This window comes from Bos mutus, chromosome 6 (assembly GCF_027580195.1).
Source record: "Bos mutus isolate GX-2022 chromosome 6, NWIPB_WYAK_1.1, whole genome shotgun sequence".
NCBI lineage: Eukaryota > Metazoa > Chordata > Mammalia > Artiodactyla > Bovidae > Bos > Bos mutus.
In genome coordinates, this window is record NC_091622.1 from 34977430 (window position 1) to 35005289 (window position 27860).

General features: G+C 35.7%; 1 protein-coding gene across 4 annotated transcripts in view; it reads left to right on the forward strand.

Moving 5' to 3' along the window:
- Window positions 1-26409, forward strand: part of SNCA (synuclein alpha) — a 146727-nt gene extending 120318 nt beyond the window's left edge. For all 4 annotated transcript variants that reach the window (XM_005904452.3, XM_005904453.3, XM_014481021.2 and 1 more), the window contains exons 5-6: window positions 23596-23679; window positions 25860-26409. In XM_005904452.3, the coding sequence (XP_005904514.1) occupies window positions 23596-23679; window positions 25860-25892 (117 nt within the window). In that variant the 3' untranslated portion in view covers window positions 25893-26409. The remainder of the gene's footprint in view (window positions 1-23595; window positions 23680-25859) is intronic.
- The last annotated feature ends 1451 nt before the right edge of the window (window positions 26410-27860 follow it).

The window sequence follows — 27860 nt, forward strand, 5'->3', positions numbered from 1 at the left end:
TGAAGCTCTCCATGTAAAAGAGGATATATTTATTAAAGAGGCTGTCTTTGCCCCATTGTATATTCTTGCCTCCTTTGTCAAAAATAAGATACCCATAGGTGCATGGGTTTATTTCTGGGCTTTCTGTCTTGTTGCATTGCTCTATATTTCTGTTTTTGTGCCAGTACCATACTGTCTTGATGACAGTAGCTTTGTAGTATAATCTGAAGTCAGGAAGGTTGATTCCTCCAGCTCCATTCATCTTTCTCAAGACTGTTTTGGTTATTTAGGGTCTTTTGTGTTTCCATATGAATTGTGAAATTTTTTGTTCTAGTTCTGTGGAAAATGCCACTGGTAATTTGATAGGGATTGCATTGAATCTGTAGATTGCATTTGGTAGTATAGTCATTTTCACAATATTGATTCTTCCTACCCAGGAACATGGAATATCTCTCCATCTGTTTGTTTTATCTTTGATTTCTTTCATCAGTGTCTTATAATTTTCTGTGTACAGTTCTTTCATCTCCTTAGGTAAGTTTATTCCTAGATATTTAATTCTTTTTGTTGCCATGGTGAATGGGATTGATTCCTTTATTTCCCTTTCTGATTTTTCATTGTTAGTATATAGAAATGCAAGTGATTTCTGTGTACTGATTTTGTATCCTGAAACTTTGTGAAATTCACTGATTAGCTCTAGTAATTTTCTGATACTATCTTTAGGGTTTTCTGTGTATAGTATTATGTCATCTGCAGATAGTGAGAGCTTTACTTCTTTTCTGATCTGGATTCCTTTTATTCCTTTTCTTCTCTGATTGCTGTAGCTAGGACTTCCAGAACTATGTTGGATAATAGTAGGGAAAGTGGACACCCTTGTCTTGTTCCTGATCTTAGGGGGAATGCTTTCAGTTATTCACCATTGAAAATAATGTTTACTGTAGGCTTATCATATATGGCCTTTACTATGTTGAGGTAGGTTCTTTCTATGCCCATTTTTTGAAGAGTTTTAATCATAAATGGGTGCTGAATTTTGTCAAAGGCTTTTTCTGCATCTATTGAGATTATCATGTGCTTTTTATCTTTCAATCAATGAGATCCATCTCATCCAACATATCATTTAAGACTTGTGTTTCCTTATTTTCTGTTTTGATGATCTGTCCATTGGTGTGAGTGGGGTGTTAAAGTCTCCTATTATTATTGTGTTACTGTCAATTTCTTCTTTTAAGTCTGTTAGTGTTTGTCTTTTGTATTGAGGTGCTCCTATGTTGGATGAATAGGTATTTACAATTGTTATGTCTTCCTCTTGGATTGATCCCTTGATCATTATGTAGTGTCCTTCCTACCTCTTGTAATCTTCTTTAAGGTCTATTTTGTCTGATATGAGGATTGCTACTCCAGCTTTCTTTTGCTTTCCATTTGCATGGAATATATTTTTCCATCCTCTCACTTTGTCTATATGTGTCTTTAGGTCTGAATTGGGTTTCTTGAAAACATATATATATATATATATATATATATATATATATATATATATATATATGGGTTTTGTTTTCACACCCATTCAGCCAGTCTGTGTCTTTTGGCTATAGCATTTAATCCATTTACATTTAAAGTAATTATTGATATATATGTTCCTATTGCCATTTTCTTATGTTTGGGGTTGATTTTGTAGATCTTTTTTCTTCTTTTGTATTTCTTCAAAATATAAGAAGGCTGTTTAACATTTGTTGTAAGGCTGATTTGGTGGTTCTGGTTTCTCTTAACTTTCGCTTGTCTGAAAAGCTTTTTATTTCTCCATCAATTTTGAATGAGATCCTTGCCAGATACAGTAATCTTGGTTGCAGATTTTTCTCTTTCAGTACTTTAAATATATCCTGCCATTCCCTTCTGGCCTGCAGAGTTTCTGCTGAAAGATCAGCTGTTAAGCGTATGAGGTTTCCCAATATGTTACTTGTTGCTTCTCCCTTGCTGTTTTTAATATTCTTGATTTGTGTTTAGTCTTTGTTAGTTTGATTAGTATGTGTCTTGGTGTGTTTCTCCTTGGGTTTATTCTGTATGGGACTCTTTGTGCCTCTTGGACTTGATTATTTCTTTTTACATGTTGGGGAAATTTTCAACTATAATCTCTTCAAAAATTTTCTCATACCCTTTCTTTTTCTCTTTTTTTTCTGGGACCCCTATAATTCAAATGTCAATGTGTTTGATATTGTCCCAGAAGTCTCTAAGACTATCCTCAGTTCTTTTCATTCTTTTTACTTTATTCTGCTCTTCAGAAGTTATTTCCACCTCACTGATTCATTCTTCTGCTTCAGATATTCTGCTATTGATTCCTTCTAGAATATTTTTAATTTCAGTAATTGTGCTGTTTTTCTCTGCATGTTTATTCTTTAATTCTTCTAGGTCTTTGTTAATTGATTCTTGCATTTTCTCCACTTTGTTTTCAAGGTTTTTTATCATCTTTACTATCATTATTCTGAATTCTTTTTCAAGTAGTTTGCCTATTTCCTCTTCATTTATTTGGACTTCTGTGTTTCTAGTTTGTTCCTTCATTTGTGTAGTATTTCTCTGCCTTTTCTTTTCTTTCTTTTTTTTTTTTTTAACTAACTGTGTTTGAGGTCTCCTTTTCCCAGGCTTCAAGGAATTCTTTCTTCCTTTTGGTTTCCGTCCTCTTAAGTTTGGTCCAGTGGTTCGTGTAAGCTTTTTATAGGGTGAGATTTGTGCTGAGTTTTTGTTTGTTTGTTTTTTCTCTTATTGGCAAGGCCTAGTGAGGTGGTAATCCTGTCTGCTGATGATTGGGTTTCTATTTTTGTTTTGTTTATTGTTTAGACGAGGCATCCTGCACAGGGTGCTCCTGGTGGTTGGGTGATACTGGGTCTTGTAATCCAGTGGTTTCCTTTGTGTGAGTTCTCACTATTCGATACCCACTAGGGTTAGTTCTCTGGTAGTCTAGGGTCTTGGAGTCAGTGCTCCCACTACAAAGGCTCAGGGCTTCATCTCGAGTTTTGCATGGCTCTATATATTCTTTTCTCCTGTCCACTCTCAGCTGATGTTCTGCCTGTACTTCTGTGTCTGAGATGTATTCCTGATGTATCCGTGGAGAGAGATGTACTCCACATCCACCTACTCCTCCACCATCTTGTCCTCTGAGAGAAAGTTGTTATGTTACCATCTTCTAGTTGAGACATCTGCATTGCTCAAAATCTCACAGATAGAATTTGCCACTAGGTCAGTCTGCCACCACATCCGGTGCTCTTTAATGCATATTTTCTTTCTTGTGCTTCCACATTACAAATAGTATATACAGTTTCTGTTTCTCAGCAATTAATTAGAATTAGGAATCATCCTCAGTAGATAGTCTTTGCAACACTCACACACATGCTTCTACCCACCCCACCTACTCCTTAAGGCCATCGAAACAGTTGTAGTACCTTAAATACAGAATATTCTGCATGTTCTTTGTTTTTTTCTCCCTCTGATATATACTAATCGTGAGTTTCTACTAAAAAAAAAAAAAACAAAAACAAAAACCCAAAACAAAAGGGAGATATAAATGAACCAAATTGAGCAAGAATGTTTGAAAAAAATATAGAACTCTATTGAGTTACTGAGAGTTCAGTAATGTTATCCAGAAATAAAAGATGCTTTAAAAGTAATTAAAAGAACACAAATAAGCATTTAGTGCTTAATTAAAGGTATAAAAAAGATAATATTAGACAAAATAAAGGTTATTCATTGGCTGTGATGAATAAATCTTAATTTTCTCAATTCTCTTTGGAATAATACAGAATCAATCAATCAATAAACACCATGACTAAGTGTAACATCTGCCCAGGGACTTATTGGATCATTACTTTTTATTATGAGAATGATAAATTATGTTGCTGCTATTGGTAGAGATGACCATTTCCAGTGCAGAACTGAGGAGGAGAAGCTCTGTGACCCAGGCAAAAGCTTTACTGTTGGTCAAAGGAGTGAAGAAAGAAACTCAGGTGATGTTTCAAACCATTTTGAAAACTGTAATTTCTGTGTCACATATTTAGGGGAAAAAATGAACAATTTTTTTCTGATGATATAGTCTATAAGAACCAGTGTAATGAAAAGGACTAAACTTGAAAAATGTTATGTATTGAATTCATAATAAGCTATTTTACCCTGTAACAGAAAGTTAATCAACTTAGTGTTTGCAGATTTAACAACCCTGTGATTAAAATGCTGTTCTGATTTTTGTCTGTGTAAATATACCACTCAGATATATATCAACAGTTCTTTGAGCCTCTAAACATTTTTTCCTAATAGTGACAAATGTTTAAGTAATAGAGATAGCTCAGATATTTGTTCATAGCATATTTTACACTGCATCTTGAGAGTATTAATTTTTTTAAACTGAATTTTATCTTCTGTTTAACTTATCTTTTAACATTCTGCCTAACTTAATGTTTTAGTAAGATGCTTTTGTCAAGAAATTGCTTTGTAGCTGAGCTTGGGGCTTGGAGCTACATTACGAGTCTCTGTTCATTCACTGAAAAAATAAATAATTGTAGTAACCACCTGGAGTTGGTTTTTAAAATGAAATAATGCATGTGAAACACTTGAAACACAACTAATATAGAGTAAACACTAAATACACCTTAGCTGTTATTTCATGTAAGAGTACAATGGATAATTAAGCATTTAAGGATACTTCATTTGAATGACCTTCAAAACATCTATTTCTGCTTTATTGACTATGCTAAAGCCTTTGACTGTGTGGATCACAATAAACTGTGGACAATTCTGAAAGAGATGGGAATACCAGACCACCGGACCTGCCTCTTGAGAAACCTATATGCAGGTCAGGAAGCAACTGAGAACTGGACATGGAACAACAGACTGGTTCCAAATTGGAAAAGGAGTACGTCAAGGCTGTACATTGTCATCCTGCTTATTTAACTTATATGCAGAGTACATCATGAGAAACGCTGGGCTGGAAGAAGCACAAGCTAGAATCAAGATTGCCAGGAGAAATATCAATAACGTCAGATATGCAGATGACACCACCTTTGTGGCAGAAAGTGAAGAGGAACTAAAAAGCCTCCTGATGAAAGTGAAAGAGAAGAGTGAAAAAGTTGGCTTAAAGCTCAACATTCAGAAAACTAAGATCATGGCATCCGGTCCCATCACTTCATGGGAAATAGATGGGGAAACAGTGGAAACAGTGTCAGACTTTATTTTTCTGGGCTCCAAAATCACAGCAGATGGTGACTGCAGCCATGAAATTAAAAGACGCTTACTCCTTGGAAGGAAAGTTATGACCAACCTAGCTAACATATTTAAAAGCAGAGACATTACTTTGCCAACAAAGGTCCGTCTAGTCAAGGCTATGGTTTTTCCTGTGGTCATGTATGGATGTGAGACTTGGACTGTGAAGAAAGCTGAGCACTGAAGAATTGATGCTTTTGAACTGTGGTGTTAGAGAAGACTCTTGAGAGTCCCTTGGACTGCAAGGAGATCTACCCAGTCCATCCTAAAGGAGATCAGTCCTGGGTGTTCATTGGAAGGACTGATGCAGAAGCTGAAACTGCAGTACTTTGGCCACCTGATGCGAAGAGCTGACTCATTAGAAAAGACTCTGATGCAGGACGAGAAGGGGACGACAGAGGATGAGATGGCTGGATGGCATCACCAACTCGATGGACATTAGTTTGGGTAAACTCCTGGAGTTTGTTTTGCCGGAGTTGGTGATGGACAGGGTGGCCTGGCATGCTGGGATTCATGGGGTTGCAAAGAGTCAGACACGACTGAGCAACTGAACTGAGGATGTACACAACCCATTATCTTTCTTGATAATCTTCCAAGTCTTCTAAGTCTTGATAATCTTCTGTTTTATCTCATATTTGTTGAGACATGGATAGAGGAAGGTTTTTCTCAGTATCCAAAAGAAACAACCACACCCGATATGACAAATCTTAACAAGGGTAGAATTTACACAGTAGAGTAACTTCAGTACCTACTGCAGTTGACCACTGTGTTTTGTGGGATCCCTCCACATCCCCTGTCTTATATGCTAGACAAAAATATTCCAACTTGAAAGCTGAGGTTCTCTTGAAGAATTTTCCTTCCAGATCTTGAAAACCCTTCACATCTGACAAGGATCTCTTCCCAGCATCATGGAGAATCGTGAAACCTCAGGCTGTCACCTGCACATGGCTGTATTGCATTCCTGCTCAGCCATTTATTTTACATCTTTTCCTAGTGTCTTCTCTCTTAGATGAAGAAGACAGATGTTTACTCATTCTTTAAGATTCTCTTCCTGGGTTTCACATGCCCTGATCTTGAAGATCTTGGCTTTTCTTTCTGCCTCAGAGCCTTAGAGGTCCTATGCACCCTTATGTGTCTGAGCAGTTTGTTTTGCCTGAAGTATTTTCTCCCCTTCAGGTATTAAGATGAGTTTTCCACTTGTTTTTGAAAGCAAACACTTGAGCCTTGGTTTTTGATAGAAATTCCTTCTTTCTGAGGGGCCTTTCAGCATTCCCTAGGATCCCTAACATACGAAAGCACACTCTGTATCTCAGTTCAGTTCAGTTCAGTCACTCAGTCATGTCTGACTCTTTGCGACCCCATGGACTGCAGTGTGCCAGGCTTCCCTGTCCATCACCAACTCCCGAAGCTTGCTCAAACTCATGTGCATTGAGTTGGTGATGCCATCCAACTATCTCATTCTCTGTCATCCCCCTCTACTCCTGCTTTCAATCTTTTCAAACATCAGGGTCATTTCCAAAGAGTTAGTTCTTTGCATCAGGTGGCCAAAGAGCTGGAGCTTCAGCTTTAGCATCAGTCCCTCATAGCTCAGTTGGTGAAGAATCCACCTGCAAGGCAGGAGACCCCTGTTCGATTCCTGGGTTGGGAAGATCCTCTGGAGAAGGGAAAGGCTACCCACTCCAGTATTCTGGCCTGGAGAATTCCATGGACTAAATCTATGGGGTTGCAAACAGTCGGACATGACTGAGTAACTTTCACTTTCCAATGAATATTCAGGACTAATTTCATTTAGGATGGACTGGTTTGATCTCATTGCAGACCAAGGGACTCTCAAGAGTCTTCTCCAACACCATAGTTCAAAAGCATCAATTCTTCGGTGCTCAGCTTTCTTTTTGGTCCAACTCTCACATCCATACATGACTACTGGAAAGACCATAGCTTTGACTATATGGCTGTTTGTCGGTAAAGTAATGTTTCTGATTTTTAATATGCTGTCTAGTTTGGTCATAGGTTTTCTTCCAAGGAACAAGCATATATTAATTTCTTGGCTGCACTCGTCATCTGCAGTGATTTTGGAGCCCAAGAAAGTAAAGTCTATCTTTGTCTCCATTGTTTCCTCATCTATTTGCCATGAAGTGATGGGGCAGGATGCAATGATCTTAATTTTTTGAACGTTGAGTTTTCAGCCAGCTTTTTCAATATCCTCTTTCACTTTCATTAAGAGCCTCTTTAGTTCCTCTTTGCTTTCTACCATAAGGGTGCTGTCATCTGCATATCTGAGGTTATTGATATTTCTCCCAGCAATCTTGATTCTAGCTTGTACTTCATCCAGGTCCAGCATTTCACATGATGTACTTTGCATGTAAGTTAAATAAGCAGGGTGACAATATACAGCCTTGACATACTCCTTTCCCAATTTGGAACCACTCTGTTGTTCCATGTCCAGTTCTAACTGTTGCTTCTTGACCTGCATGGAGAGGTTTCTCAAGAGCCAGGTAAGGTGGTATGATATTCCCATCACTTGAAGAATTTTCCACAGTTTGCTGTGATCCACACAGCCAAAGGCATTGGCATAGTCAGTAAAGCAGTAGATGTTTTTCTGGAATTCTCTTGCTTTTTTCTATGATCCAATGGATGTTGGCCATTTGACCTCTGGTTCCTTTGCCTTTTCTAAACCCAGCTTGATCATCTGGAAGTTCTCAGATGAAGTACTATTGAAGCCTATCTTGAAGAATTTTGAGCATGACTTTGCTAGCACGTGAGATGAGTGCAGTCATGCGGCTGTTTAAACATTTGGCATTGCCTTTCTTTGGGATTGGAATGAAAACTGACCTTTTCCAGTCCTGTGGCCACTGCTGAGTTTTCCAAATTTGCTGGCATACTTAGTGCAGCACTTTCACAGCATCATCTTTTAGGATTTGAAATAGCTCAGCTGGAATTCCATCACTTCCACTAGCTTTGTTTGTAGTGAGGCTTCTTAAGGCCAAAATCTACCCTCTCCACTGATTCCTCTTCTAGTTTCTAGTTTTAAGTGCATGAATATATGCTGCTCAGTCGTGTCCAACTCTTTGCGACCCTATGGACTGTAGCCCACCAGGCTTCTCTTTCCATGTAATTTTCTAGGCAAGAAGACTGGAGTGGGTTGCTGTTTCCTTCTCCAGGGGATCTTCCCACTAGTTTTAAGACTTGCCGCCAAATATCAATGCATTTGCAAAGGTGAAAGGACTGGTTCCTTCTTAGCTAAGTAGAGGAGTTGATCTTCCTAAGGCTGACCCACTTTCATGTTGATGTCTTATGCAAGCACTTCCCAAGTGGAAGCTCTTCAAGAACTCTATCCATGCAGATTTAAGTAATAAGCAAATATAAATATATATTTAGACATAAAATATTTTATTAATGGAAGAAGAGGATTAATCTTTGGACCTGAAAACTGAAACTACATTATTCCCAGACTCCCTATTGTGTATTAGTATTTGCAGCTAGATCTATATCCACATAACATGAGAAAAGCTGGCAATTGTTGCTCTGCTGTGAAGTTGTATTAGGTGAGTCAGCTAATTACATGCCACTTTCATAAATATGGCAGTTTTACTAAGCTACTTGTTATGCTTACCAAGGATGAAGATTTAAGATAGAATACTACCTCTTTGCTATAGAAAGAAAATTTCTTCTCAAAAATGGTTTCACACTGATTCTTGATTTATAGACCAATTAACAGACTAATTATTTTATAGTTTATGGCTGAATATATTTAAAGCTGGATTCAGGATTACTGATAAAGAACACCCAAAGAATAGCACTAAAATAGATTTAATATGTTAGCTTTACTCTCTCCTCTCTCCCAAACCTTTTAAAAACAAACTAGTTTTCATTTCATCTGTTCCCTTTCTCTTTCTTTGTGAAAGGAGTGCCAAGACTAAAGAAAGAATTAGAAAAGCAAAAGGCAAGAAAATGAGTAATATGATAATGTATAATCCAAAATAGAGCATGACCAATTTTTAAGTACTTATTTCAAAATCAGATTGGTTTCTCTAAAACTATTATTTATAATAGATTTGCATTTTTCATTTTATTTTTCAATTGAAGTATTACTGATTTACTATGTTGTGTTAATTTCTTCTGTACAGCAAAGTGATTCAGTTACATACATATATACTTTTTAAAATTTTATTTTCCATTATGGTTTATCCTACAATACTGAATATAGTTTTCTGTGCTATACAATAGGACCTTGTTGTTTATCTATTCTATACATAACAGTTTGCATCCACCAACCCCAAAATCACGGTCCATCCCTTCCCACCTTCCCTTGGCACCCACAAGTCCTTTCTCTATGTCTGTGAGTCTGTTTCTGTTTCATCAATAGCTTCATTTGGGCCATGTTTCAGATTCCATATATAAGTGATATCATGTGGCATTTGTATTTCTCCTTCTGCCTTAATTCAGTTGATATGATAATCTCTAGTTGCATCCATGTTGCTGCAAATGGCATTATTTCATTCTTTTTATAGCTCAGTAGTATTCCATTATGTACATGAACCACATCTTTATCCATTCATCTGTTGATGGACATTTAGGCTGTTTCCGTGTGTTAGCTGTTGTGAATAGTTCTCTATGAACATAGGGGCACATATATCTTTTTGAATTATATTTGTGTCTGGATATATGCCCTGGAGTGGGATTGCTGGATCATATATTCTGTTTTTAATTTTCTGAGGAACCTCCTTACTGTTTTCCATAGTGGCTACACCAACTTCCATTCTCACCAATAATGCTAAGAGGGTTCCCTTTTCTCTGCATCCTCTGTAGGATTTGTTATTTGGAGACTTTTTAATGATGGCCATTCTGACCGGTGTGAGGCACCTTGTTGTAGTTTTGATTTGCATTTCTCTAATAATTAGCTGTGTTGAGCATCTTTTCATGTTCCTGTTGGTAAGCTGTACTAGTTCTTTGGAGAAATGTCTATTTAGGACTTCTGCCCATTTTTTTTTATTGGGTTTTTGTTGTTGTTGAGTTTTATGAGCTGTTTGTGTGTTTTGGAAATTAAGCCCTGTTTGTCACATCATTTGCAAATATTTTCTCCCATTCTGCAGGTTGCCTTTTCATTTTTTTATGATTTCCTCTGCTACGCAAAAACTTTAAGTCTGATCAGGTCCCATTTGTTTTTGTTATTATTTCTGTTTTCTTGGGAGATTGACCCAAGAAAATATTGGTTCAGTTTATGTTAGAGAATGTTTTGCCTGTGATCTCTTCTAGGAGTTTTATCGTGTCTTGTCTCATATTCAAGTCTAAGTCACTTTGAGTTTATTTCTGTGCATGTGTGACAGTGGGTACTAACTTCACTGATTTACATACAGCTGTCTAACTTAGCCAGCACCACTTGAAGAGAATGTCTTTTTCCCATTTTATATTCTTGCCTCTTTTATCTAATTTTAATTGACTGTGGGAGTGTAGGTTTATTTCTGGGCTCTCTATTCTGTTCCATTGATCCATATGTCTGTTTCTGTGCCAATAGCATGCTGCTTTGATTATTGTATCTCTGTAGTATTGTCTGAAGTCTGAGAGAGTTATACCTCCTGCTTTTCCTATTTTCCTCAGGATTTCTTAGATTCTGGGTCTTTTATGGTTCCATATGAGTTTTAGGATTATTCTAGGTCTGTGAAAAATGCCATGGATAATTTGATAGGGTTTGCACTAAATCTATAGATTGCTTTGGGTAATATTACTATTTTAACAATATTAATTCTTCCTATTGAAGAGCATGGGATATCTTCCCATTTCTTTGAATAATCTTTGATTTCCTTTGTTCCTTCAGTTCCTTGGTCAGGTTTATTCTAAGTATTTTTTTTTGAGGGGGGTGCAGTTTTAAAGGTTTTTTTTTTTACATTTCCTTTCTGCTATTTCATTGTTAGGGTAAAGAAATGTAACCAATTTCTGTATGTTAATCTTGTATGTGGCTACCTTGCCAAATTCATTTATCAGTTCTAGTAGTTTTTCTGTGGAGAGTTAGAATTACATTTTTAATCTGAAAACATTTCTTTGTAGGTGTGAATTTTCTTTGTAGGTGTATATAATATATTGTGCTTACTACATGATTTAATGGTGGTCATCAGTTTGACTAACCCCAAGTGATGCAGTAATTTGTAAATTTGCTGAGACAATCTTCAATAGGTATCTAACACAGCTAATGAGGGGTGTAGGTCATTTTGCTAATAAGAAAGCCTAACAGATGACCAGAAGCCCCATCTTCACTCAGCCTGTTGCTAATTTTGCTTGTTGGTAACATGTGCAATTTGTGATGAAATGATGTGCTGCAGCTACACTTTTTAATTAGGAGATTTAAGATGGTCTCAGGAGATAACCCCAGAGATAATCAGTGATCTAGAGTTGTGCGTGTGTGTGTGTGTGTGTGTGCTTTCTTTTATCTTAGACCATATCTTATACAAATTAGTAGTAAATGCTAATGGAAAGATTATAGACTAGGAGATCTAAAGCATAACATGGCAGTATGTTATAAAAACTTGAAATAGTTTTCTTCTTGAAAAGTTCAACAAAATCTAAAATACTGGAACCTATTATACAGAGTGAAGTAAGCCAGAAAGAAAAACACCAATACAGTATACTAACGCATATATATGGAATTTAGAAAGATGGTAACAATAACCCTGTGTACGAGACAGCAAAAGAGACACTGATGTATAGATCAGTCTTACGGACTCTGTGGGAGAGGGAGAGGGTGGGGAGATTTGGGAGAATGGCATTGAAACATGTATAATATCATGTATGAAACGAGTCGCCAGTCCAGGTTCGATGCAGGATACTGGATGCTTGGGGCTGGTGCACTGGGACGACCCAGAGGGAGGGTATGGGGAGGGAGGAGGGAGGAGGGTTCAGGATGGGGAACACAGGTATACCTGTGGCGGATTCATTTCGATATTTGGCAAAACTAATACAATATTGTAAAGTTTAAAAATAAATAAAATTTTTAAAAAAGAAAAAAAAATACTGCTCTATTGAAATAACAGGGCAAAAACATTCAAAATGCTGTAATTATAGCTTTGTCTTTATGACTATACCAGGTCTATCACTCTTTAATTCTTGTCAATGCCTTGCCCTTCCACTTACTCATTCTCTCTTACATCTAACTCACTGCACAAATAATGCAGTTCTTAGCCCTCTCTGTATGTAACTGAGTTGAAAGGAATAGACTAGTTGAATGGTCTGAGTGATCTGCTGTGTCTTGTTTCTCTAAGCTGATATGCTTTCTGTCTTCCTTGGCTGGTTTCCTATAAAGTATTATGAGTTAAGTCTCATTTTATGACTTGTTTTATAGAGAATTCAGCTAGACAGATATCAGTTGGTAATTGGTTATATATCGGCTATTTGACAGAAGAGCTCCATTTTAAAAATAACATGAGTTTGTGTCCTATAGTGGGAAAGGTCAGTCACAACCATTTCTGCTCCATGCAGCTTCTCGTAAGTCTGTGTCTTTGCTCATTAGCAATGGAGGGCTGTACCACTGTAATATTGTTGATAACCATTTTTATTTCCAGGGTTTGTGGGCAGAGGTGAGATACTACATGTACAATATGTTGGCATCCTTAAAGCAATCCCATTTTTAAAAGGAGGCCAGAGATATTCTGGAAATGGTATTATTAGAGAGAATAAAGGTATTATTTTACCACATCTATATATACTACCCTATAGAACCTATAGAACACAGATTCTCTTCCTAAACATGCAGGCATATATCATAATCCATATATTTTTATCCTGTATTTTATTACCCTAACATGTTCTGAGTTTATACATCATTAACGTAAAAATGGGAACAGAATGTTTTTTCAAAGGTGTTCAACATTTGTTATATTGTTATTTTTTGTCTTTTGTGGTAAAAATGAATAGAAGCTGCATTTCACATCAAATATGATTGTTTTAAAAACAAGTCTTTAATATCCATAAAATACAAAATTTCAAGGTTCCTTTTATAGCATTCAATGCATACTTAGGTACAGTTCTAAATGAGTTGAACTATGTTGAGATCTTTCTAAATAACAGTTTTTTAGAGGTAGGTTTATACAACAGTAAATATACAGGTATCTGGGTAAAGTTATAACTAGTGACTCTCTGAAATGTTTCTTGTTATATTTTCTTGGAATAGTTACCAAATATTTCACTATGTTTAAATATATATTAATACTATGGAGTTGAGAAATTTAGAATAATCATATTCAGAAAACATAAAAGCTATTGAAATGAACACATACTTTTAAAAACTTACAAAAATTAAAGATGGAAAATGGGCAGAAAAATTTTTCCTTCTTCCCCTCTAGATTCTTTGGCTGGTCTAATAAATAAATTGACATAAAACATATTGCCAGGAGAAAGACATTTAATTTTGTACATGTGGGATCTCCACAAAGATACAGGATTCAAAGGCAGCCAGGAAATTGAAATTCATAACACCATCCTAAGCTAAAGCATAGGGACTATAGCTTCAAAGGGGAGGAAGAGATTCACTGAAAGAGGCAAAGAGCAGATGTTTGATAATCAGATGTTTGCTTTGCCTCTCAGATAAAATAAAATTTATCTGAAAGTTACCTCTGGTTAAAGCTGTCTTTCTGGTACAAGGCCCTATCTAAATCCTTTTTCCCCGCCCCCCACTGTTTCTTCATTTATTTGCCATGAAGTGATGGGACCAGATGCCATGATCTTAGTTTTCTAAATGTTGAGTTTTAAGCCAACTTTTCACTCTCCTCTTTCATTTTTATTAAGAGGCTCTTTAGTTCTTCAGTTTCTGCCATAAGGGTGGTGTCATCTGCATATCTGAGGTTATTGATATTTCTCCTGGCAATCTTGATTCCAGGTTGGGCTTCCTCCAGCCCAGCATTTCTCATGATGTACTCTGCATGTAAGTTAAATAAGCAGGATGACAATATACAGCCTTGATGTACTTCTTTCCCTATTGGGAACCAGTCTGTTGTTCCATGTCCAGTTTTATACTGCAGTATAGTAGATTTACAGTATTGTGTTAGTTTCAGGTATACTGCAAACTTGTTTAATTATACATGTATCTATTCTTTTTCAGATGCTTTCCCCATATAGGTTATTACAGAATATTGAGTATTATTCCCTGGGCTATACAGTAGGTCTTTGTTGATTATTTTATCGATAGTAATATATACATGGTAATCCAAACTCCCAGTTTATCCCTTCCCTCCCACCTTTTCCCATTGGTACCATAGTTTATTTTCGAAGTCTTGTGTCTGTTCCATGGTATGATTGGAAAGTATCAGAAACCAGTACTTGTTATATTTCTTTCCAGGAGTCCTCTTAAAGGTGAAGCACTTTTGCAGGTACACTTTTCCCAAAGCACTAGAGTAAAACACAAGGTGTTTGTTAATCACAAAAGAGAAAAAAGTCATAGTTAAAGATTTGATGCGAATTCATTAGAATGCAGTTGATAAGGAAATTTGATTATTTTTTGTGACATTTTTAGGTAATAACTGGAATTATGACTGAAAATGTTACATATAATGTTTTTAGGAATTGTACACAATTTCTGTAGTACACATTAATAACATATATCTAGAGAAATATAACTTAAAGATTTAGTATTACTTCCTGCCTGACAATGCTTACCATGTAATTTAACATCAAATAAACAATGTTTTACATCCTTTATATATATATATGAGAGAATAAATCTTTAGAGCTGTTTCAGGGACACTCTTGAAAATGCCAATTATTTCAAGGGCAAAAATATTTCATTTAGAGTATGATATGAGGAATTCAAATAGGATCATAGGTCATTGTGATATAATATTTAGTTATCCACATAACCAAAGTGACAACAAAATACTTTGCAGGCAGACACAGAAAGTTATATAGTTGTTAAAAAAAATAGCTCTTTTAATAGATAAGACTCAGTTTTCTTAAGTAATCAAATACTTGTAAATATAACATGAAGCACAAGAAATGATTTTGATAAAATATGGAATCTTTGTTCTAGTTGGATTACTTCAAAGGGTGATGAGATCCTTTCACAGTCTTACAGAGGGCACACCAGGAGGCTAAGGAAATCTTGTTGTTTTAACAGATGAAAGAAAATTTTATACAAATATGAATATACTGTTATTAAAGCTTATTCTTGAAAAGATTTATAAATTTATTCAATTTTACCCAACTTAACTACACAAGGCAATATTCTCTTTTCTTCTTCCATCCCCATTTTCCTCCTCAACTTTGTACATCCATTTAGTTTCAAAATGAAAAAGCAGAAAATAAGAGAAATAATTGTTACTTTAGGACAAAATTAGTCTTTTTCCCTTAATAAATCATATCTCTATACTTTATATCTTTTCTCAAACACATCTTACCTTCTTGCAGAGTTTTAATTACATACATTAATTATAATTCTTAAGTCTTGGAAATCTTAATATCTAATGAAAACTAAGTAAGAAATTGTGAACTGTCAGACTAATATTCCATAGATTAGCAGTTTTAGGAGTATATTGCATAATTTCTAGAAGTGTACACTTTCTCATAGTACAATTTTTTAATATGGCACAAGACATGTTACTGACAGGTGCAGATATCTTCAATTTCTCTATAAGAAGAAGTGAAAACCAATAATTGATCTTTCTGTCTTTTATCTTATTTGGAAATGACCTCAATGAATTTCCATCATTTAACTTAATATAGCAAAACTCTAAATTACCAAAGAGATTTAGGACATACAGTAAAACATAATTATTTTTGAAAAGTTCACTTAAAATTTGTATCTCTGTTACAATTATTTATTTCACTTGTTTTTAATAACCATGTTTAGAATACTCATAAAATGAGACATTAAAGCAGCAAGCCATCATCTTAGGTTATTTTTCCTTCTGACAAATTCTGTAACAGAGATAATATGGGCTTATTTGACTTTTAGTAAACCTAGGTAGAAAGCTCTGAAGATATTTTAATTAAACTAACAAATTTAAACTAGTTTTTTTTTTAACTAGTTTTATTTATCAAAGATTACCACAGACCACATGAACTTGGAAAGCATTTGGATTAGTGTCTTATTTCTGAGGGTTTAAAAATATATAAATTAATAAGTGCATATTTTTCTTTAAGCCAGTTAAAGTCAGTTTTGTTTTGTTTTTTAACAAAGTAATTGTGGCTATACCTTCCAGAGGTAGAAAAATATCACATATGCATAACATACATCTATGCTGCTGCTGCTGCTGCTAAGTCGCTTCAGTCGTGTCCGACTCTGTGCGACCCCATGGACTGCAGCCTACCAGGCTTCTCCGTCCATGGGATTCTCCAGGCAAGACCACTGGAGTGGGTTGCCATTTCCTTCTCCAATGCATGAAAGTGGAAAGTGAAAGTGAAGTCGCTCAGTCCTGTCTGACTCTTAGCAACCCCATGGACTGCAGCCTACCAGGCTCTTCCATCCATGGGATTTTCCGGGAACAGTACTGGAGTGGGGTGCCATCGCCTTCTCCCAACATACATCTATAGATGTATATAAATACACAGCCAGAGATCCTATATGTCAGCTTCTAAAAAATGTACAATCTGAGCTGCGAGTTAAGTTTTATTTGGGGGCAGAATGAGTACTGCAAGTCTGAGAGACAGCACCTCAGATAGCTTTGAGAAACTGCTGTAAAGAAGCAGGGGAATGGTCAGTATATATGTGATTTTGGTAAAGGGAGAGAGACATACAATCAGACACATTTTTCAGAAGCTTTCTGCTAGTCACAAGGAACAGTCATCACCATGAAATATTTTAGTGCTTTTTCTAGGCATAAGGAGATACAAGAATTGGGCTTAATAAAAATCGGCTCCTGAAAATATCTAAAGACCTGTCCTGCGAGTTTTCCCAGAGCACAGACTGCCTCATCTCAGCTCTCCACCCTGAACTCCTTTCAGGGTGTGTTGAAAATCAGCAGCTGCTGCAGCATGTGATTTAATCCTTGTAGAGGTAGATGGCAAGTGCCAATTTGTAGTCAACATATAGCTTCCGTCCCAAAATTGTAGCCAAGAATCAGATACAACAGAACAGAGCTCACTAGTTCATAAGTAACAGCTGAATCCAAATTGTGTGTCTGGAAGGTGGAACAAGTGAAGTTCACCTACTCAAATGGCTAAAGCATTTTACTAATTTTTGTGGAGAAGACTTTAATCTTATGGGAGCTGTGGATTAAATTTTGAGGGAGGGAAAACTTATAGCAGTTTGTATTTTCAAAAACCTTTTCTCCATGCCCCCTTGTTTACTTCTGTCTCAGATGATTGTGGGCTGTGTATTAGTTACCTCCCTGGGGTGTTTACATTTGAAAGATATGGAAGATTTACTTTTTCAAGGGACAAAGAATGCATGATGTCTCCAAGGAGTTTTGGAGTGTGTTTATTATCCAAGGTCTAGAATAATTACTACTTTCCTTCTTTTTAGAACACTTGTCTCAACGTCTTGATCTTTTACAGTGTGTACAAGCACTTTGAAATCAAAAGGGGAAGTTTGGAGGCTGGTAAAAGATAGGTGTATTTTGCATTGTTTTCTAGAGGTGCATTTCTGGTTTTGTGAAGGTTTATTAGACAAGGACTGTTGATTTTAATTCCTCAAAGAGTTGGGTTGCAGTCTGAGTGATATCAAATGGCTGGTTCACCCATTCAAATACATTATCTTAATTTGCCCCCTTATATCAAGGAGATTTCCAAAGAAGATGGAAATCAAAAGATTTCTATGTTCTGGAATTCAAGGTTTAACGCTATATGTGTTTTAAACTTCTGGATAAAGTTTTTAATGTTTTTCTTTTTTTTTCCCCTGACTGTACAATTCAATCTTCAACCAACTCACCTCAGGAGGAAAAACCTACTATTGCTTCCCTTAGCCCCTGGATACTGGCCTCAACCTGATCCTTTCCCTGATTATTTAGGAGGGCCTGGGCCATCTGTTTCTTCTTTAAGAATGCCCCTTCTCCCCACAGGGAACTTTCTGTTTTCTCTGTTAACTACATTATATCCAAAATAATGTTTATGGTCGGGAGAATACATCTTAGCAGCAAATCAGAGTCCCTGTAAGTGGGACTGAGAATGTGCAACTAATCTTTTTAATGCCTCTCTAAATCTGTGAAAGTGGAGGTAAAAGGACTTGGTAATTTACTCGAACTACCAGAGTATGGTCCCCCTTTACCTTGGGGGACCAGAATATATTTGCATTGCATAGGAAAGCCTGAAGCCAGCAGAACCCAACCCAATTACAGGCCCCTGGAAAAAGTAGGAGTTGTTGTAAGGAGCAGTGAAGCCAGCCCAAGTGATTGTGCTAAATTCACTTCTTGACTTTCAAGATTTATACAAGTATTCTTTATACTCTGGGCCTAGTGATCTGGACAGAGTTATTCTCTGCAAATCTTAATAGGAAAGGGAAATTGAAACAGGCAGATGTGGCTGAGCAAGACAAAAAGAATACTTCATTTGTTGTTGTTTTTTAATATAGGGGAAACACAGCAAAACTTGTCTAAAGAGACACCAGCCTGGTGAGAACAATGAATTCACCAGTCTGTGAGACCAGTTTAAACAACAAGCTTATGAAATCTGTGCCTATATTCAACCCTATTATTTTCCTGTTTATGACAAACCACACAAAAGACAAAAGAAAATAAGAATATTCGTAACAAATCTTTACCAGAGTCACTATACCAAAGACAGTGGTTCACACAATATTTTCTCCTGCTAATCTAAATGTAGAAAAAGAAAAGAACTCTTCCTACTTTTGTTTCCACCACGTCCTGCAGGCAGAGACCCAGGAAACTGATGTGGTAAGAACTCTTACCTTCTACCAGAGCTTCCAGGATCTCTCAGCTATAGCAGCCATGGAACACAGGATGTCCAGCCAAAGGAGAGCCCCACATTGGGTGCCAGACTACTGGGGAGGAAACATTTTCCTTTCATTCATTATAGGTTCTTTGGTTGGTCTCGTAACTAAATTTTGACATAAGACAGATTAACAGGAGAAATACAAATTTGATTTTATACATATGGGAGCCCCACAAAGACATGAAACTCAAAGGCAGTCAGGCAATTGAGGCTTATATACTACCCTGAGCTAAAGAATAGGATAGCGGCCTGAGTTTCAAAGGGGAGGAGGGTAATTCACAGGAAGATGAGAAGAACAGATGTCTGGTAATCAGATGTTTGCCCTGCCATGCAGATGAAGCTTTCAGATTAAAAAAAAATAATAAAGTTATCTCTGGTAAGAGCTCTTTCTGGTACCGGCCTCTAATCCATGCTCTTTTTGGCAGTTATGGAGGAGGTAAAAAGCTACTCCGGAGTCTGCTGGGCCTTGATTGCCTTCACTTCAAGTAATCCACTTGCCAAAGTGTCACATTTTAGTGTATATATCCTGCTTCCCTTCAAATGCAGCCAATCACCACCACATAGACTCCTGTTTCTCATACAGCCTACTCATTTCTGTCCATCCACACCACATAATTTCCAAGCAAATACCCAGATATCTTCTTTGATCTAAAAACTTTTGATTATTTTTTTAATTTAAGGAATTTCTTTAAGTAAAACCCCAATATTACATTTTAAAAATAAACAGTAACTCCTTAATTAAATATCCAAAGCAATGTTGAAATTCTCCCCTCATGTTTGTTTCTCATTTTCTTAAACTAGGATTCCAAATAAGACTGAAATAAGATTCTTAAATTGTAATTTTCTAATGCTCTCTCAAGTCCAGTTTATAGGTTTCCCAAAACTTGTTTTTCTTGCAAAATTTACTTAAAGTAATTATTTGTCCTGTATCGTTTCCCACAGTCCAAAATTTGCTGATTGCATCCAATGATGTGAACTTGTTTTTCAGTCTCTTATATTTGCTGTAAACTGTCAGTTCTAGTGATATTTAGGTTTCAGTGAAATTCTAATGTTTGGCAAAGATATTTTTATAGGTGTTGATATGTCTGCCATCAGGGCACATGTATGCGGTTATCTCTCTTCCTGTCACATTGGCAAGCCGTTAATGATCATTTCATAGAAGAAAAGGCTGTATCTGTATAAAGAAAACCTGTGGCCAACTATTTGTTTACCCTGGGGTACAGTTTTTACCAGAAAGGCAAGATACATGTTTGATGACTTTCCTGTGACACATTTTTCCTGGTCAATGCTGATTCCAATTCCGCAGTCCATCTCCTACCTGTGCTGTGCTTTCCTCATACTGCCCCATCCTATTCTGACCCCTGGGTAGCACTTTAATGAATATTTAGAGCCAATAGGCTATGTGTAAAGGATATGGTAGGATGGTGAAATTATACTGCAGCACAAGACTGGACAGAAAATAGGCAATTGAGCATCATAACCCCTATTTTTAAAGAATTTTGAGTAATTATCTTTTATACTCCACTTCATCCCCACTATTTCCTTAACCCTCACTAGTTTCTCTCTTTTTTTTTTTTTTTTTTTTTTACACACTAGAGAATTTATCAGTGTTTTGATAAAGGCAATTCTCAGTTGTGTTTTGACTAATACTTTTTGTTCTTTTTTTCCTTCTGGGTAAACTTTTATAGTATGAAGGGTACAACAGGCCCAGAGAACATATAATGCTTGTGAATAAACTTCTTTGATGGATTTCAGCAATCAAGTTATAAGACAATTTTGTTTACAAGGAATAGACTGTTAACTGGGTCCTAAATGAACAGTCAAGGCATAGTCAGGGATATGACAGAATTTCCTATTGGTGTTTCTACAATCTGTAGATAAAACATTTTGAATCCCAAAATTCTTTTGGGGAAGTAGTTCAGGATAGTTGTTAAGGGCACAGAGTCTAGAGTCACCTGTGCTAGTTTGAACAAATTACTAAACCTCTTTAAATCCAAATTTTCTTGGGAAGATGTGGTTAAGGATATTCTGCCTCATGGGAGGTCTATGAGCTATTTCTACTTCATGTAATATAATACAGGTAAATATCTTAATGATAGCTTATTAATATTAATGTGTTTTTATTTTAATGAAATCAATAGTCTTATTCTCTAAAAAACAACATTTAAAGTCAGCAGTCAGACTTGTGAAATCAACATATATTCCTTTAGAGAATAACGATCATCTGAAAATATAGGCCTCTTATGCCATGTTAATACTTACTGACCATCATGGTATTTGTTTCACTTGTTTCCACTTTTCCCCATTTATCTAAGTATCTTCATTTCTGCCTCATCACTTGGCCTCTTTAATAGTATATCTATGGTTTCTCAAGCCCTGACCCACAGGTGACATATTTTACTTCAAAAACTGGATATTTGAAGTGTAATTTTAAGGATTAGGTAAATACATGATCAGAAAAGCATGTACTTTTAAAAATAAGTGATTATTAAATACTTGCAACCTAAGTAAATCATTAAAATTAATAGAGGTAGTTTTTGCTTGAACCCAATACATGATCAATCTAGCCAAAGAATTCATTACTTGGATGAACTTTGAAAGGTGCAAAAGACACACCCAAGTACACATAGACACACATATCCAATAACATTCACCAGTCTTAGTTGTACAGTTAACACCTTATTTGTGATAGAAAGCAAGTCAGTTCTGCATATTGACTTGTCCAGTCTGTATCAGAATCTTTAAACAAATTAGGTTAGAGAAATAAAGCTCTAAGAGCTTAAAATGACAGTAACGGGAAATTTACCTTACTATTTTCATACTTGACTATCACTAAAAGTTAATCTAAATACTTCTGAGAGGGCTAATGATGTCACTGGCTCTTCCCAATGAAAAAATGGAATCGTTGCCCCATTTTATCACCAAGGCTATTTGGTGCTTAGAGAAAGCTTAAGAAACATGCCCAATATCACAAAAGGTCTGGAATCTTTAGCAGCTAGGATTTGAACTCAAGTGTGATATTACAGTCCTTATATCTAACCACCAATCAGCAGAACTTGTATTCTTGACATTACCTAAGGCAAAACACTGAAAACACCACTTTTACTCCATGTTTAGAAGTATTTTAGGGAAGGTTTATATTACCTTATTTCATTTGTAAACAACTAGGACTTTGTAGATCAATTAAACAGGAGTTGGGCAGAGGAGGATGACCTATAAAATTCTCTGCCCAGCTAATTTAAGAATGGGCTTTAATTTGACCTTTTCTTGCAGTCAGACATTTCCTTATCCCTCTCCCTACCTATCAGTCATTCACATGATGAAGACATGGGGAGATGTTATTTACATCAGACGTGTGCGTGCAAAACTGCTTCAGTCATGTCTGACCCTGTGTGACCCTATGGACTATAGCCTGCCAGGCTCCTCTGTTCATAGGATTCTCTAGGCAAGAATACTCAATTGGATTGCCATGACCTCCTCCAGAGGATCTTCTTGACCTAGGGATCGAACCTGCATCTCTTATGCTCCTGCACTGGCAGGCAGGTTCTTTAGTACCACCTGGGAAGCGCCCCACATCAGGCATAGTTTTAAATAGAAGCCACATTGACTGAAGGACTATTTGATATGTTTGAGTAATTCTATATAGGCTCATGTTGCTTCCTTGCTTTTTCAATTTCAATGACTCCTTTATATAATTCCTTTTCTGGAATAAATGCAAAGCAACAAAAGGTACTTAATGAAGAACAATAGTAAAACCATGGCCATTTCAGGTTGAATTTGTGATATCCCTTTTCTGACCAAATATTTGATTTTTGTTCCTCCAAATATGTACAGTTTCAATCTTGGAATTTCAGTTTTTTTGTTTCTTTGCCATCTTTAGACATAAAGTATAAAATATATAACCATTTATAATATAAAAGTATACATAAGTTAAAAGCTTACAAAAATATATGCATAACTGCCCAACAAATAGTACCCTTAATATTTTGTTGTGCCTTCCTCCAGTCTGTTTCACCTTTGTATCTGAATTCTACCTATTATATCTATAATATATACAACACTTTACATACTGCTAAACATTATAAAAGAGGTTATTTTCATATAACTTATGTCATAGTATAGATGCTTTCATAATTATCTATTGAATGGCTGAATAATTTTTCTATCTTTTCATCATCTATTAGAATATTTAGGTTAATAATTTTTTATTCTGTCACTGATCCTATTAAGAACACCTTTGTTTTCTAGCTTTGGACTGTTTTCTGAATGGTAAATTACTTGGCAAAAAAAAAAAAAACATACATTTTTAGGGTAAATAACACATGTAGCCTCAATGTTTTACCAAAGGCACTGTATAATTTAGAATATTAACAGTAATATTAAAGAGTGTCATTTTTTACCACATCCCTGCCATACTGTGTATAAGATTTTTTTCAAAATATGATTGTGATTTTTAGAAGTAAATAACAGTACCTCTTCATAATCTTTGTTTGCTTTTCATTTAAATATTAGGGTGAAGAAGGAGCCTCCCAGGAAGGAATTCTGGAAGATATGCCTGTGGATCCTGACAATGAGGCTTATGAAATGCCTTCTGAGGTAAGAATTTATACATATAAAACTCCAAACAGAAAGCTTAGAAGTTCAAATTGGGTCTAATAATCAGTACCCCAAGTACCTTCAGATCTCCCTTACCTTTGTTCTTAAAGAGAATGACTTACTCTCTAGATGCACAAGTTGGCCAGATCCAGGACGTCTAGCGTGTGGACAACTTGCAAGCTGTGAATCGTTTTTACATTTGTAAAGAGTTATTTTTTAAAAAGGCAGAAGCAGTGACAGAGACCATATGTGCACCACATAGCCTAAAATATTTTCAGCCTGGCCCTTTACAGAAAGAGTTTGCTGATCCCTACATTAAAGAATTTTTTTACTAGAAACGTTACCTTCTAAAACAAATCCCAAAATGGGAAGTTAGAGAAATCAACTAAATACCAAGAGAACGTAATTATTATTGACCATACATTTCCAGCTGGATGTGTGCATAATAAAAGTAAATCAAAATTATAGAGTAGAAATATGATAAATGCATGGTTTTTAATAATGGATATATTTCAGTCCATCATTCTAAACAGCATAAAGTTTCTTCAATAGAAAATGTTTCAGAAGGGAAATTAGAAAATACCTTTAGATGAATGACTGACTCAGGAATAAATAGAAAATCTGAATAGATTTCTAACAAAAATATTGAATGATTAAAAAAATAAAAACCTAGCCATGAAGAGAATTCCAGGACTAGATAGATGGCTTCACTGGTAAATTTTGCCAAACATTTAAAGAAATATCAACTAATTACAATTAATGTCAATTAACTTATCAAAAAAATAGAAGAGGGAGCACTAATTCTGTGAGAACAATATTAACCTTGATATCAAAATGAGACATCACCATTAAAACCTGAGTTAAAGTGTGTTATAGTAGGGTTCTTCTTCATGGCATTTTTAAAAGTATATTGATAATCTCTCACCTGTAGAAACAGACTAAATTGTTTATTTTCCTAATTTTACCAATATTCTGTTTTTTTTTTTTTATATTGGATTGGCCAAAAAGTTCATTTGGGATTTTTCTGTATGATCTTATGGAAAATCCCAAACAAACTTTTTGGGCTCCCAATGCATGGCACAGTGCTAAACACTATAGAGAATAAGAGAGTATTTGCTAGTATAAGAACACAAGGAGTTTACACTTTAGTATGTTTGATAAAAAAAAAATACAAATGTATCCCTTCATTTATCTATCATGGTACCCTTGACAAACATTACTGCCTTTTATGCACGAGGTATCACAGGGGCAAAAATATACACCATGCACAAAGTTAGTATTTTACAAGATTTTTTTTTAGCTCAATCAGGGTAAGTTTTATAGAAGAGGTGGGTGGGAAGGGGTGGGGGATGTGACAGGTCAAAATGAAGGAAGGACATTCTAGCACAGGAAAATCTCCAAGGCACACATGCCTGGGAATCCAGGTGGATATGTCTGAGGCACAGTGAGTAATTAAATGTGATTCAAGCTCTGAGAATAGTGACAGATGAAGGCTGCAGAGATTGGTCCAAGATGACTTGGGAACTACTAGAAGAACCTAGCCACTTAAGTTTGTACTTTATTCAGAAAGCAGCTTGAGTATTGAAAATATGTTTGTTTTTAAGCAGGATTCTGATATTATTAGAGTTGTTCTTTAGGAGGACTAATTTGGCCTCTTTGGTTAAGACCACTAGTATTTTTATTGTACATGTTATTCAAATATTGGAGGGGAAAGGAGGAGCTTTGAAATAGGAATAATTAAAGCTGCAGATGAAGATGAAATTTTCAATTGGGAAAGTAAAAGGAGGGAAAATGTGACTTGTCTTTAAGTGTCTTAATTTCTTTCTGAAAAATTACCTGATTTGGTTCTCACACTTTAATTGAAGAAAATGAGAGTCAGATTAAGACAGACTAGCTACTTTGTCCTACAGGAGCAGGTCACAGATTGTTAAACAGCACATCTGGAAGTAGAATTTGGATATCTGACTACCACCCTAATTAATTCACTTTTTTATTTGACAGGCAGATGAAATTATTAAAAAGAAAATTGTACTGGATGTAGGAGAATAGTTCTAGAACTGTAGGACTATATCCTTTTTTCAAAATGGCAAGCCATGTCCTGTCCCATTTTCCCTGAAGCCCTTGGTTACTGGTCACTTATACTCAACTTCATGTTGCATTTCTGATTTTCCTTATACTAGGAAGGGTATCAGGACTACGAACCCGAAGCCTAAGAGAAATCTTTGCTCCCAATTTCCTGAGACCTGCTGACAGATGTTCCACCCTGTATAAGTGCTCGGTTCCAACATGCCCAGTCATGACATTTTTCTCAAAGTTTTCACAGTGTGTTTTGAAGTCTTCCATCAGCAGTGATTGGATTATCTGTACCTGCCCCACCAACTCAGCATTTCGGTGCTTCCCTCTCACTGAATAAATGGTAGCAGGGTCTTTGTGTGCTGTGGATATTGTGGCTTCAAATATAAAATGTTAAAACAAATTAAAAACACCTAAGTGACTAATTTCTAAATCTTCACTATTTTTTTGTTGCTGTTGAAAAATTGTGAGTGATTTACTATCATAGATTATAAGATTCTATGGTGTCTTTTAATGATTCTAAAGAATAATGATGTATTGTGAAATTTGTTAATATATATAATAAATATGTGAGCATGAAACTATGCACCTATAAATATTAACTATAAAATTTTACTGTTTTGTGGTATGTTTTATTAACTTGTGTTTGTATATAAATGGTGAAAATTAAAATAAAATGTATCTCATTACAAAAATTTCATCCCCTCTCACTTTAATGATAAAACCATGCTTATAAACATGAAACGAGAAGTAACGCAACTAAAAGTTCTTAACAGTCATGTGAAGGAGGAGGAATTTTAGAGGTGTTTAAAAAAGAAGAGGTGAAATATTAACCCTTTACTGAGGAAATTTCCTGAAGCAACACTGTCCAAAGTTTGTTTTGATATGCACTAGTACCTTAAGAGGCTATACTAAAAAAGTGGGTTCCCCTCCTACACTGTTGGTGGGGATGTAAGCTGGTGCAGCCACTATGGAAAACAGTATGGAGATTCTTCAGAAAAACAAAAATAGAATTATCATATAAGCCAGCAATTGCACTCCTGGACATATATCCAGACCAAACTATAATTCTAAAAGATACATACACCCCTATATTCATAGCAGCCGTTCACAATAGCCAAAACATGGAAACAGCCTAAATGTTCATTGACGAGGGATGAGGATGTGGCACATATGCATAATGAAATACTACTCAGCCAAAAAAAGAATGAAATAATGCCATTTGCAACAACATAGATGGACCTAGAGATTATCATACTAAGTGAAGTAAGTCAGAGAAAGACAAATGTGGTATGGTATCAGCTATATGTGGAATCTAAAATATGACACAAAGGAAACTACTGTTATCTATGCAACAGACTAACGTGTTCATATGTAGAGAACAGTCTTATGGTTGCCAGGGGGAGGGTAGGATCGGGAGTCTGAGGTTATCAGATACAAGCTAGTATTTATAGAATGGATAAACAATATCCTACTGTATAGCACAGGGAACTATATTCAGTGTCGCAGGATAAACCATAATGGAAAAGAATACACACACACACACCTGAATCACTTTGCTGTACAGCAGAAACCAACATATTGTAAATCAACTATATACTTCAATAAATAAATAAAAACAAAAACTGAGTTCTATGGAATAGTGAAGTATAAGATAATTTTGATGATGTCTTCTTTGGATACTCATAAGGCATATTAGCACATTAAAGGCTCTAAGAGAACTTAACTTTAACCTAGCATTTTCTTTAAAAAAAAAAATGCTTTTCCTTTTAGGAAATACCTTTTAAACATCTCTGGGAACTACCAAAGAATTGCCTTAAGATCTCTAGATTTACGAAAATTTCCTGCATGCCTTTGAATTCTGCTAAACATATGAATTCCAGGATATATCTCTAAAAAAGTTTATTTTCTTATTTTTTTTTAATTAGGGAAGATCTGTTAACTCCACATGAGTACTGACAATAAATTTGCATGTCAAAAGACCTATACAAATCAATCTTTTGATTTATCTTTTTAATTATTCAGGAGAAAAATAGCATAGTCCTTTTAAAAAGTCACCAGTAGAAAATAGAATTTTAAGGAACAATTCTAGAAGTGCTAGGCAGCTT